We start from the raw sequence: 13173 nt of genomic DNA on the forward strand, positions 1-13173 counted from the left end.
ACTGAAAGTGAATTCTCCAAAAGGAAGGAATGGCAGGCCTAATACTATTAATGCATTTTGGCTATGTGCAATAATGCAACTGCAAACATTATTTTTTTTTCTTTTTTTCTTGAATTCATATTTATTTAATTTCCAATAATTCAACTGTATGGCAGGATAATGTTTTGAGGCATATTGTATTTTATTACTACACAATAGTAAATAAATAATTCTACATAAGGTTGTTGGTTCACCTGGGGTGACAGGGCCTTCTCTGCGGCTGCCCCCAAACTGTGGAACTCACTCCCAGCTCACATCAGAGCTGCTCCCACCCTCACCATGTTTAAAACCACACCCAAAATCCACCTTTTCAGAATCGCATTCCCTACATAAAACCCCAACCCCTGCCCCTCCTTTTATTGTACTTTTCTTTTATAGTTTTAATCCTTTTTAACTAGTCGATTCTAATAAAGTTGTTATTTTTCTGCTCTGTAAAGCGACTTTGAGTATTTAGAAAAGCGCTATATAAATTGTATGTATTATTATTATTACAGGGACAGAGCTCTCAGCTCTGTACCTGTTTTGATATTGGCAGTATTCTGTCACTTCTTCTTCTTCTTCTTCTGCCACTTTTCGCAGTTCTGGCTGAACCGTGCATACGCTTTTTACGAAACTCGGCCATATGGTAGATGCTCATGAAAAACTACCAAGAAATAATTCTCACACTCATTCGTCAAAGGGTGGCGCTATAGCACTCAATTGAAAGTGCCAACTTTGAACAGGTACAACTCATGCCCTGTTTGACCTACAACCATGAAACTTCGATACACACATGCGTCTCTTCATGCCCGACAACTTTTGTGGTCTGACTTTTGACCTCTGACCTTTAGATCGCCCACCATTTTGAATTATATGAAAAACAGCCATTGGCTCCTAACTTCTGCATTTTTTCACTTATGGAAAATCCACTCCCATGATTATGTCGGCAGAGGTCCAAAGTTCAAGTGTTAAACGTTTCGTGCAGATTGCTCCAAAATCCCAGGATTCCATAGATTTTAACTATTACAGTTTTATGAAAATTATTCATCTGCCCCTAACACATACATGCAAGACTCACATTTCTTTGAAACGTTACAGTAATGTAGAGAGTCATTCCAAATATCACTGAAACCAATCTCACTCCAATTGGCCAAAGGGGGGCGCTATAGCAAATTTTTGAAAATGCAAACTTTAAACAGGCAAAAGTCATGCCTCGTTTGGCCGAAAGTCGTGAAACTTGCTTACACTTGTGCCTTGACTCATGAGGAACACATCTATCGCTTTGACCAGTAAGCTCCGCCCTTAGATTGTCCGCAATTTTGAGCAGTTTGAAAAACACTTAAACCCAGGATTCTTCAGCTATTTGCGTGGAACTGTATCATCTGTGTGATCTCCTTTTTCACAGTTCCTTGTCTGTTGGTCCAATGGCGTCTCCCTTAAATGAGTGCCTCACAATCTCAAGGTCGTCAGTTCAAGCCTCACTTGCAGACTTCATTTAAGTTGAATTGCAAACAACTTGACTGTATCAATGAATACATGTGCAAATGGTAAAGATAACCTGAAATGCATATTTGAGAGTACGTTTTTCAACGTATGACATACTTCATTCTGAAAATAGCCGATCTACAATCTCAAAACCTGTCAGATAGCAACGTGTATCTGAGCTTGTAGATCGGCTGCGTTCACTGTTTTCGGTTGCGAGGAGACATACAATTTCTCTATTGGTAAATGGTTTGGAAACGAGTGATCTTAGTGTTGGCTTGGGTCATGACAGAAGGCAAGAGTTTATGATCTTCAACAGACAACATCAGCCTGGACAAAACTATAGCACTATAGGTAGTGTTGCAGCCTATTAGTCAGAAGGTTGAGAGTTGGATTCCTGTTAATGGCAATAGGTTGAGATGTACAATCAATCCATTCTGTTTTTATCTCTCTCTCTCATCAATCTATTCCGTTTCCATGTCTCTCTTCAATCTATTCCGTTTCCATGGCTCGCTCTCTCTCTCTCTCTCTCTCTCTCTCTCTCTCTCTCTCTCTCTCTCTCTCTCTCATCTATTCCGTTTCTATCTCTCTCTCTCCAGTTTCCATGTGTCTCTCTCTCTCTCTCTCTCTCTCCAGTATCCCTCTCTCTCTCTCTCTCTCCAGTATCTTTCTCTCTCTCCAGTATCTCTCTCTCTCTCTCTCTCTCTCTCTCTCTCTCTCTCTCTCTCTCTCTCTCTCTCTCTCTCTCTCTCTCTCTCTCTCTCTCTCTCTGGCCCTGTATTATCGCTGCTTGCAGCTATATTTATTATTATTATTGTTATTATTACACAATAAATAAATATGTTTTGAATAACTGATCTCAATATGGACCCATTATAGTTATGATAAGTTTTGCCATAATCATGTAGCTCTACAACAGAGGCATAGCCATAGCAATGGTACAAAAACATGTTTTAAAAAATGTATATATATATTTTTTTTTTTGATTAATAATTTTCGGCTATTTGGTTTTCAGCCAAGTGTTTCCTGTATTCGGTATTCGGTTTCGGCCAAGAAATTTCCATTCGGTGCATCCCTATTAAATAAACATCTATGAACATCTATGAACATCTATGACATCTAAACATCTATGACCTACGGTTCAAGAGTTATAGGCCAAAACGTAAAGTGGACTGTTATAGTGCCACCATGAAGCCGAATGGTGTGATTCTTTTTTAAATAATTTCGGACTAAATTATGAACCTCCCCTCCAAATCTTGTATCTCTAGCTCTTACGGTTTCTGAGAAAAAAATACTTGAAATCTATTTTTTTCATTTTCCCATTTTCCATTAAAGTGGATGGGGAAATGTAATTCACTAATAAATTAATATCAATTAAACTATGCAACCAACCTCTTAGCAAAATACAAGCACACGATTCCCGGTCAAGCCGGTCATGTTGACGTATGGCACGACATTGGGGGATAAAGTTTTTTTCATAGAGTACTATAGTTTGGTTGCCCTGTTAGGGCAACCACACTAAAAATCACACCCAGTGTGAAGTGAGTGGTGCTATTTAGTGGTCATCGCAGTGATGGAAACTAACTTTAAAAAGAAGTAATTTTTTTGAAGTGCGTGGTACTATTTATAGATTATTAATTTCATCATGCGTCTCGCTAGCCAATCAAAGCAAAGGGTCTGAATAGAGTCAGCCAATCACGATGCGGCGAAAAAGGTGTGAATAGAGTCAGCCAATCACAGTACAGGGAAAGACGAAAAGGGTGTGAATACAGTAGAGTCGGCCAATCACAGTACATGGAAGGACGAATTCCCAACCCCACTTATAGGAGCGGCTACACCGCTCAAAAATGGTCATCATCAAGCCACTGTTAAAAAAAAAAAATCTAGACCAGTGGTTCTCAAAGTGGGGTTCAAGGACCCTCAGGGTTCCTTGAGGGGGTTCCAAATTGACGCTTACAGGCTGTAACTCTGAGAGTGTACAAATGGACCTGTAAGGGTCCATTTGGTTCCATTTGTACACACTCAAGAGTTATGGGGGTCCTTATTTGTTTGTCACTTTGAATTGCCTTGTGGAAATTTACAATACAAATTAACTTGCCAAAGGGTTTGTTTTGAAACACTTAACACTGTTGATCCCTCCCTGTGGCCATTTCATTTTCATATTAGCCTGCTATCAGATCAGTGCCTACAGTGAATGGCTGTTAGTAAGCTGGTATTTACATGTACAGTACTGCATTTTGACATTGTAGATTTAACGTACAATGTCAAAGCACAGTAGTACATGGCTGCATTACGTGGCTGCAGTGAGAACAGTTATGAGGGTGTTATTGGGTTGATGCGTGGAATGCCTTCATGTGTGATGGTCCTCTGTCAGTCAAGACAACCACATATGGGAAAGTATCAATCTCCGATCACAGATTTATGATTTATCTTTTAGCAGAACAGCCTTTTCTGTGGTGAGTGTGGTGTGACATTGTTTTGTCTGTCCCATTGTAGAGTGTCGAGGATGACAACAAAGCTGTGTTGCAGGGTGGAGCGGATAGCCTTATTGGTGCTGCTTGGGACGTTATGCTTGATTTACGTTGTGCTTTTCAAGAAAGAAGACATCTTCCAGGGTGTCCACCATCTTCATCAGTATGTCCAGGCGAGAATGGGAGAACAGCTGACAGCCGCTCCGACAAGGATGGAAGCTGACGGCAGAACGACCTCCTCTCAACCTTCCTGGCCAACCTGCGAGAGGAACAAGTCCATGGCCGACGACGTGACAGGCTTCTCCTCTCTTCCTGGTACCATCCAAGACTTCCTGTACTACCGACACTGCCGTCACTTCCCACTGCTGCTGGATGTCCCTGACAAATGCGGGGGGGCCAAACGATCCGAGGATGTCTTCTTCTTGCTCGCCATTAAGAGCTCTACCGGAAACTACGAGCGACGAGAAGTCCTACGTAAGACCTGGGGAGAGGAGAGGTCAGTGAGGGGCAAGAAGATCCGTAGGGTGTTCCTCTTGGGAAAAACGGGCAGGGGGTACGAGCATAAGAGGCTGAATCGGATGCTAGAATTTGAACAACACGAGCACAGAGACATCGTGCAGTGGGACTTCAACGACTCCTTCCTCAACCTCACTCTGAAGCAGTTCCTCTTCATGGAGTGGATGGACAGGAACTGTCCACATGTCCAATTCATCCTCAACGGGGATGACGACATCTTTGCCAACACAGACAATATGATGTGGTACCTCCTGGGCACCATGGAGGACAACAAGGAAGACAACAGCAAGCACCTCTTCGTTGGGAACCTAATGGAGGGCACGGGGCCCGTACGGGATCCATGGAGCAAATATTACGTCCCTGTTCAGATGCAGAAGTCAGAATCGTACCCTCCGTACTGTTCTGGTGGGGGGTTCCTCCTGTCAGGATACACAGCCTCGGTCATATACAACATGTCCAAGACCATTACCTTTCTCCCCATTGACGATGTGTACTTTGGAATGTGTTTGGCCAAAGCAGGGCTCAAACCTGCTTCCCATCCGCGTGTTAAGCCTGGAGGACTAGACGTCCCCGCACAAAGTCTAGATCCATATCACCCCTGCTTTTACAGGGAGACTCTACTGGTACACAGGTTCATGCCATCTCAGATATATGTCATGTGGCACGAAGCACATGACCCTAACATAAAATGTGGGTTGGATTTTGGATTAGGTGTTCCTTTTTACCATTGAAAAATGTAGGTATGCCTCTGATTGGCTGGGCTTTAATGGGTTGTGAGCTTGTAGATCTGCTATTTTCTAAATATTTTTATACATTTTATACGATACCTTGTAAAACGGGACATTCTGCATAATGAGTACTTTTACTTTTGGTACTTTAAGTATATTTCGATGCCAATACTTTTGTACTTTTACACAAGTATTTTGAATTACGGACTTTTAATTTTAACAGAGTATTTCTACATTGTCGAATTGATACTTTTACTTAAGTAAAAAAATTTAGTAGGCTACTTTTTCCACCACTGAATGCTGGCTAAAGTTGCCTGCAGAAGGAACTGTTACTGTACAGTACACATTAAATACATAACTCTTACTGTGCAGTATACATTATGCACACAGTGATGCATCGTGACGCATTGTCTCAATTAAACTGTCTGCCGTCATAAATGTAATTTTCTTAACGGATATATAAAATGCTCAAATATTGATTGATTGATTGAATTTTTTATTAGGCAAAAGAATGTAAACAACACAGTTACATTTATAATGCTTTTATCTAAAGGGTCCGGCCAAAAAAGTCCTTGCGGGCTTGTTTCCGTTGGGGTCCTTGAATTAATTTCATAGACATATATAGTAGCAACCAAACAGTTCAAAAATCAGCATAAAAATACAGAGGAAAAAAAAATACCACTATGTACAAAAAAAACATGAGAAAATAAAAATTATATACAAAAAAAAGCATGATGAAATAAAAAAATATGTACAAAAAAGGGGAGGGGGGGGTTGTCACAGGGAAACTGGTACTAGCTCTTCTTTAGGCCTCCAGAAAGATTAGTTTTTAGGGCTGTTTTGAATGGGCGAACAGCGAACTGCATTTTTTGAGGGATGGGGTTAGACTATTCCAATCCTTGGTGGCTGTGCAGTAAATATTAATATGGCATTGGCTCTTCTCTTGGTGCACAAATGTAACATGGACTACTAAGCACTGAAATGTTTGCAAATATAGGATATATAATTATGTTGTCATGAAGACATTAAAATATGATGTCCTATAGATGCTGAGCTTGTAGATAACAATTTTTCGGGAAAATTGCCTATATCTCCTGGTAAATTCATTGGCATGTGGAAATCCATTTCATCTGTAGGAATCACTGCTTTAATTTCATGTTCTAAATATTCATAAGGGCAACAATGTATGCTTTTATTTTAATATATTCTTTATTTCCACTTTGAAATTGGACTATATGAATAAAGTGTGGGGTCGCCAAAACAATTCCACCATAAAATGGGGTTGTGTCATAAAAAAGATTGAGAACCCCTTCTCTACGCCATCACATCAATCAAGTGTTCAATGTCATGCAGCTGTGTCTGATTGAATCACGTTGGTTTGTACTTGACTGACAGCCACCATAAAGGCATTTTATCCCAGTGGAGCTGAAATTTTAAATATAAAAGCAGAAATGCTCCGGGCTTCTTTGCCAAAATTGACGATTGAAGTTTTTTTTTTAACCCTTTAACATCTGTGTAATTTTAAGATTTCTTTGGCCATTCAAAAATAGCAGATATACAAGCTGCTATGAACTTGTAGATCTGCTATTTTTGAATAGCCAAAAGAAATATACAAATGACACCGATGCGTTCCCGGTTTGAATGGGTTAAGGCAGCAGAAGAACCCAAACCAAATTGTATTTGTATCTATGAGGGATTGCTGATACTATGTTTCATTTGTATGATTACACTTTAATTAAACAGCACTTTTACACTGCACTGTCCATTGTCGATTTCATACTCAATTATGACACTTTTTCAGTATAGGCATTGTACAGTGGGGGGGGGCAAACTTGAGCTCTGCTTGGAGCCGCAAACTTGTGAAATCCGCCCCTCCACACACAAACACACACACACACACGGAGAGGTGTCTCTACTTCTCTGTCATATGTCACAAACATCGAGAGACACGCACGCACGCACGCACGCACGCACGCACGCACGCACGCACGCACGCACGCACGCACACACACACACACACACACACACACACACACACACACACTACTGTACTGCCCTCTTGTTTCTTATCTAAAAAGGGCATTTCTTGCTGTCTATTTATGCTATATATGTGTGTGTGTGTTATGGCATAAAACTGTAACACTCGGTCGGGATGGATGTTTGGGTTGCAGAAGAAAAATCCAAAATCCATTGAAAATAAAACCCATACATGTAAAAAGAAAAATAAACTCCTACACTGTCTCTCTCTCACCTCAATACCGTAGCCTGTAAAACAGAATGCAAAAAGTGCGTCACACACACACACAACCAGGAAGAACCACCCATGTCATGTGACCTCTGAAGAATGAGGAAGGAAGTCAAACTCGGTCGGTGTGTCACAGTCACACTAAGCTGAAGAATGGCACAGGCAGAGAAACAAAAAGTTCTATTGGACAAGGAAAGGTTCTCCTGTTCTATCTGTCTGGATACACTGAGGTTTCCGGTGAGTGTTCCCTGTGGACACAACTACTGCATTAGGTGTATTGAGGGATACTGGGATCAGAATGAGCAAATGCCGAAAGTCAAATGTCCACAGTGCAGCCAGACGTTCGACCCAAGACCTGAACTGAAGAAAAACCTCATGTTGGGTGAGGTGGTGGCTATACTCAAGAAGACAGCACTCGAAGGTATTATTCCTGAGCACTGCTATGCTGGACCTGGAGATGTGGGCTGTGATTCCTGCAGTGGTAGAAAACAGAAAGCTGTGGAGACTTGTCTTCAATGTCTGGTCTCGTACTGTGCCACTCACGTCCAGCCTCACTATCGCTCGCCTGCCTTTAAGAAACACAAGCGGGTCAAAGCCTCCAGCAAGCTTCAGGAGAACATCTGCGTCCAGGAGAGAATCCAGGAGAGAGAGGAAGAAGTGAAGGTGCTTCAGCGGGAGGTGGAGACCATCAATAAATCTGCCGATAAAGCAGCGAGGAACAGTGACACCATCTTTGCTGAGCTCATCTCTTCCATTGAGAAAAGACGATCTAAGGTGAGGGAGCAGATCAGAGACCAGCAGAAACATGAAGTGAGTCGTGCTGAAGAGCAGGGGAAGCGTGTGGGGCTGGCGGTCACTGCACTGAGGAGGAGACAGCTGGAGCAGCTCTCACACACAGAGAACAGTTACAACAACCTCTCAAGGATCAGTGAATCTACATACCGAGTCAGCATTCATGACCGTCCTCTGAGACACTTTGACGGTGTGACTGTGGCTGTGTCAAAGATGAGGGGCAAACTAGAGGCCATTCTTAAAGAGGAAGGGACGAACGTCTCAAAGACGGTGAAGAGAGTGGATGTTTTACTGTCAACACCAGAGCCCAAGACTAGAGCTGAGTTCTTAAAATATGCAATCAATGTCACAATGGATCCAAACACAGCACATCAATACCTGTCTCTGTCTGAAGGGAACCTAAAAGTATTGATGACTAACGTAGTACAATCACATCCTCAACACCCAGATAGATTCGTCGAATGCTGGCAGGTCCTGGGTACAGAGCCTCTGACTGGACGCCATTACTGGGAGGCAGAGTGGGGCGGAGACTACGTCGACGTTGCAGTCGCGTACCCAGACATCGCCAGGTCAGGAGACACTGAGCGTAGATTTGGATTGAATGCTAAAACTTGGTGTTTGCAGTGTTGGCAGGAAGGTTGTTATTTCAGACACAGAGAGATTGGTCATGACATCCCCATCAACGTGAGGTCCAGAGTAGGAGTGTACCTGGATCACAGCGCTGGCATTCTGTCCTTCTACAGCGTCTCTGACAGCATGGTTCTCCTCAAAAGAATCGAGACCACGTTCACACGGCCCCTCCTCCCCGGATTTTGGGTTTGTGACGGAGCCACCATGGAGATGTGTCATGACATCAAGTAAATCCAGTGGGAAGTAACTATTTTTTTGTCGGGGAAAATGGACACATTTTTAAATATCTCAGATAGTGTGAGTACATTTCTGTACTTTTACTTGTACATTTTGATGCCAATACTTTGGTACTTTTACTCAAGTAAATTTGTGATTACAGAGCTTTTAGTTGTACCAGAGTATTTCTCCATTGTGGTATTGCTACTGTACTTTCACTTGAGTAACAAACCTTAGTTCTTCTTCCATCACCGAGTAAATCAGACTTTGGTTCGTCGCTCATGACTCCACAATCATTTCTTCATCGTCTTGTTGTTTATTTCTCTCAAGGTCAACAATCTCATAAATGTATAAACTGTTCTGTTGATGTAAATGAAACCTCCAAATGATTTAGTTGACCTCTGAAATCAGTAGTGTTGTTGCTAAACTTGGAAAAGAAGAAAAAAGGAACACACGATTCTTGTTTATTTTGTCTGTTGAGAAGATATTGCATAATTATGTAATTCTGTTTTGCTATTTTGTTCTGTTCTTGTATTCATATGATTGATTTGATGGAGGAATAGTGGCTTTCTGGGGTTGGCTTTTATTTTTCTTTTGTTTAATCTTTGGTATACCATTTTGTCTAGCCTGGAAACCAGACAAATTGTCTTGCTATGAAGCAATCATCTTTTTGCGGGTTTGATATTCCATGCAAAACAACATTCAATGATATTGATTTACCGTAGTTTAAATTCCAAGATTATATAACATGTAATGTAATACATAGTAACCAACATGATAATACTATTATTAATACTATTATTTCAATAAATGGTTGTGTATGACTACATGTGTATTGTGTTTGTGTTATTATCTTATGAGTGTACTTTAAGCTGCTGTCATGTGTTCTTTATTGCTGTCACTGTAAAGTGGACCGGGACTTCCAGCTTAATGTCATGCAGCCACGCCCTTGCCTCAGGTCCCACATCCCAGAGGCCTGCCTCTGAAGGTGGTCTGTACAGGGGACAGGTGGTGATGATTAGGTGTTGTGAAGGTGGTCTGTACCAGTGGTGTAAAGTAACTACGTACATTTAGTCAAGTACTGTAAATAAGTACGATTTTGAGGTTTTTTTATTTTCTGTACTTTTACTTCTACTCCACTACATCCCAGAGACAAATATTGCACTTTTACTCCACAAGAATTATTTGAAAACTATAGTTACTTGTTACTTTGTAGATTTTGATTATTATTATTACAAAACATACATTAACCATTCCATACATATACATTTCGGCCATTTGAAAATAGCCGGTCTACAAGCTCACAATGCGTCGCATCGTCACCCATTTTCAACTTATCTTCATATAATTGGTCCTCACTAATGCTCATTATGATATTATATAATATCTTATCTTCATAATTGGTCCTCACTCCTCACTAATGCTCATTATAATACTATATAATACCCCCCCCCCCCCCCCCCCCTGCAGCTGATGGCAGTGTCACACTCAAAAGTATGAACAATAATAAAAGCAATCACATCTCAAGCAAGCTGACAGGTACAGACCAAGAACACTAGAGGGCAGCATACCACTGTGCTGACACACTCACTTCAGCCAAGTGGCTCCATCAGTGGTGGAAGAAGTACTCAGATATTTCACTTAAGTAAAAGTAGCAATATCACAATATAAAAACACTCTGTTACAAGTAAAAGGCCTGTGTTCAAAGTTTTACTTGAGTAAAAGTACAAAAGTATAGGCAACAAAATTATAAAATACATAAAGTACCAAAAGTAAAATTACAAAAATGTTTGAAAATAGCTATCTATTTTCAAATAGCCTAGCTATAAAATAGGGCTAAAGTGGTAAATGTATATTTTATAATATAATAATTTATATCTGCAAAGTAACTAGTAACTAAACTTTTCAAATAATTGTAGTGGAGTAAAAGTACAATATTTGCCTCTGAGATGTAGTGGAATAGACGTAAAAGTACTGAAAATTGGAAATACTCCAGTGAAGTAAAAAATACCTCAAAATTGTACTTAAGTACAGTACTTGAGTAAATGTACGTTACTTTACTTTACACCACTGAGATCCATGATGGTTTAAACATGTATTTGTCCACATATCTCCCCATCTAAAAACTATTTTGTGCCAGGGACTCCTGTACCAGATTTGTGTTTTGTTACATTTGTTAAAATGTTTCGAAAAAGAAGGTCCTGGGTTCGATTGCCGCCTGGGACGCTGTGGGCGCTGGGGGCATGTCCTCTCCTCCGCGTCATCAGTGCCCATACCCTAGGTGGTGTTGGCGAAAGGGCCTTTCTGTGTGGAGTTTGAATGTTCTCCCCGTGTCCCCTAGGGTAGGTACCCTCACAAAAAAACATGCAGTAATCCTGGTCTCTTCTCTATACCGCCTCCCCCTGGTCAGTCGGGGCGCCTGATGGAGGGGAAAGGAACTGGTTGGAATAACGTGTTCCTTCCACGCTACGTCCTACCGGGGAAACTCCCCCCTGTCAGGTGATAAGAAGCGGCCTGCTCACTCCTCATGCATTGAAGGAAGCATGAGCTCAGTTTGGGGCTCTCCCCAGGCTGGCTGAGGGAGAGTAGCGCCCAGGATTACGCTTAGGCTTAGATTAAGCTTAGGCAATTAGCACTGGGTGAAAAAATGGGTTACAAAAATTGTGGGATAAAAATTATATTTAAAAAAGAAATGTTTCGAAAAATATTCAAAATGTTCCGCTTTTTCCAAGAATTGTTTGAAAATAGCAGATCTATAAGCTCACAACGCATCGTGTCGCGACACGCTGTGAGCTTGTAGATCGGCCATTGTCATATGTAGGTTTAAAGTTCACATGTGGCGTATAGTCGCTTCTTTTGGGCTTGTTTTCATAGACCTGGTTGCTTAATTCTCTCGCAAAATCTGACAACACTGTTGAGAAGCACTCAGCTGGTTGAAGCTGAAAAGTGGATTTCCCCTGTGGGATAGAAGGACTAATTATAATTTAATGAGACAAAGACAGCAATGGTGGCATCTTTTTATGAGCATTGGTCAGGACCAATTGTATCAGTGGTTCTCAAACTATTTCCATGTTAAGGACCCCAAATTAATATGTATTTGAAAATATCTGAAAATATTTTGTGGCAGGGAAGATTTGTGTTGTTAAAATGTTATAACAAATGAAATATATAAAATAACAAATGTGTTACATTTTTTTAAGATATTTTGATAGCAGATCTATAAGCTCATAACCGCGTCACATCACGATGCGTTGTGAGCTTGTAGATCGGCTATTTTCAAATAGCCAACGTAATATATAGCCTATGTTTAAAGTGGTTAAACTGATTTAACTGCTATATATTAAGTAATTTAGCTGGGGACCCCCTGGAAGACCCTCAAAGACCCCTGGGGGTCCCCGGATCCCACTTTGAGAACCACTGAATTATATGAAGATTGATTGATTGATTGATTGATCGATTGATTGTGTACTTTATTAACAGTTTGCAAAAAGTGCAGTTATACAATGATGCTAAAAAGATGGGATAACACAAAAAGCCCTGGAGGGCTTGTTTCCATTGTGATCCTGTATATTCAATTCATCAAGTACATAGATAGATGCCTTTATTATCCCACGTGGGAAATTCAGTCGCCCAGAGGCAGCACAGCAGTTAAGGTTACAGAGTTACAGGTAAAGAGTAAGGAACAATTAAAAGTACTGTTGTGTACAGCAATAAAAGGCAAAAATAAAAACAAGAAGCATCAACAATGAATACAGAGCAACAGTATACGGAAGTAAAAACAAATAAAGTGTCCGGTCAGTGCTTCAAGTGGTTAGGGTGTGGCCACTAGAAAGACCTCAGAAAGGAGGACACTTTTGTGGGGCTCGCTGTGCCCAGCAAAAGGCACAGCAAGGACCCCCAAATGTATATGTATTTAGCCGTGGACCCCCTTCTCAAAATATTTTGTACCCCCATAAGATTATTCCAGAGATTTCAAAATGTTAAGAAAATACAAGCTATATGAGCTTGTAGATCGGCTATTTTTGAATAGGTTTAAAGAGGTTTACATTTTGATGCTCTATTAAACTTATTTAGC

The 13173-nt window shown here is 40.8% G+C and overlaps 2 protein-coding genes across 2 annotated transcripts; both read left to right on the forward strand.

Moving 5' to 3' along the window:
- Window positions 1–4006: 4006 nt before the first annotated feature.
- LOC311054057 (N-acetyllactosaminide beta-1,3-N-acetylglucosaminyltransferase 3-like) lies at window positions 4007–5218 on the forward strand (the record flags this gene model as incomplete). Its single annotated transcript, XM_084069937.1, has 1 exon — window positions 4007–5218. The coding sequence occupies one exon, from the start codon at window positions 4007–4009 to the stop codon at window positions 5216–5218; it is 1212 nt and encodes a 403-aa protein (XP_083926063.1).
- A 2395-nt stretch (window positions 5219–7613) lies between these two features.
- On the forward strand, window positions 7614–9113 carry LOC311054058 (E3 ubiquitin/ISG15 ligase TRIM25-like; the record flags this gene model as incomplete). Its single annotated transcript, XM_084069938.1, has 1 exon — window positions 7614–9113. The coding sequence occupies one exon, from the start codon at window positions 7614–7616 to the stop codon at window positions 9111–9113; it is 1500 nt and encodes a 499-aa protein (XP_083926064.1).
- Window positions 9114–13173: the final 4060 nt, after the last annotated feature.

This window comes from Gymnoscopelus microlampas (assembly GCF_963454915.1).
Source record: "Gymnoscopelus microlampas genome assembly, chromosome: 10".
Taxonomy (NCBI): Eukaryota; Metazoa; Chordata; class Actinopteri; order Myctophiformes; family Myctophidae; genus Gymnoscopelus; species Gymnoscopelus microlampas.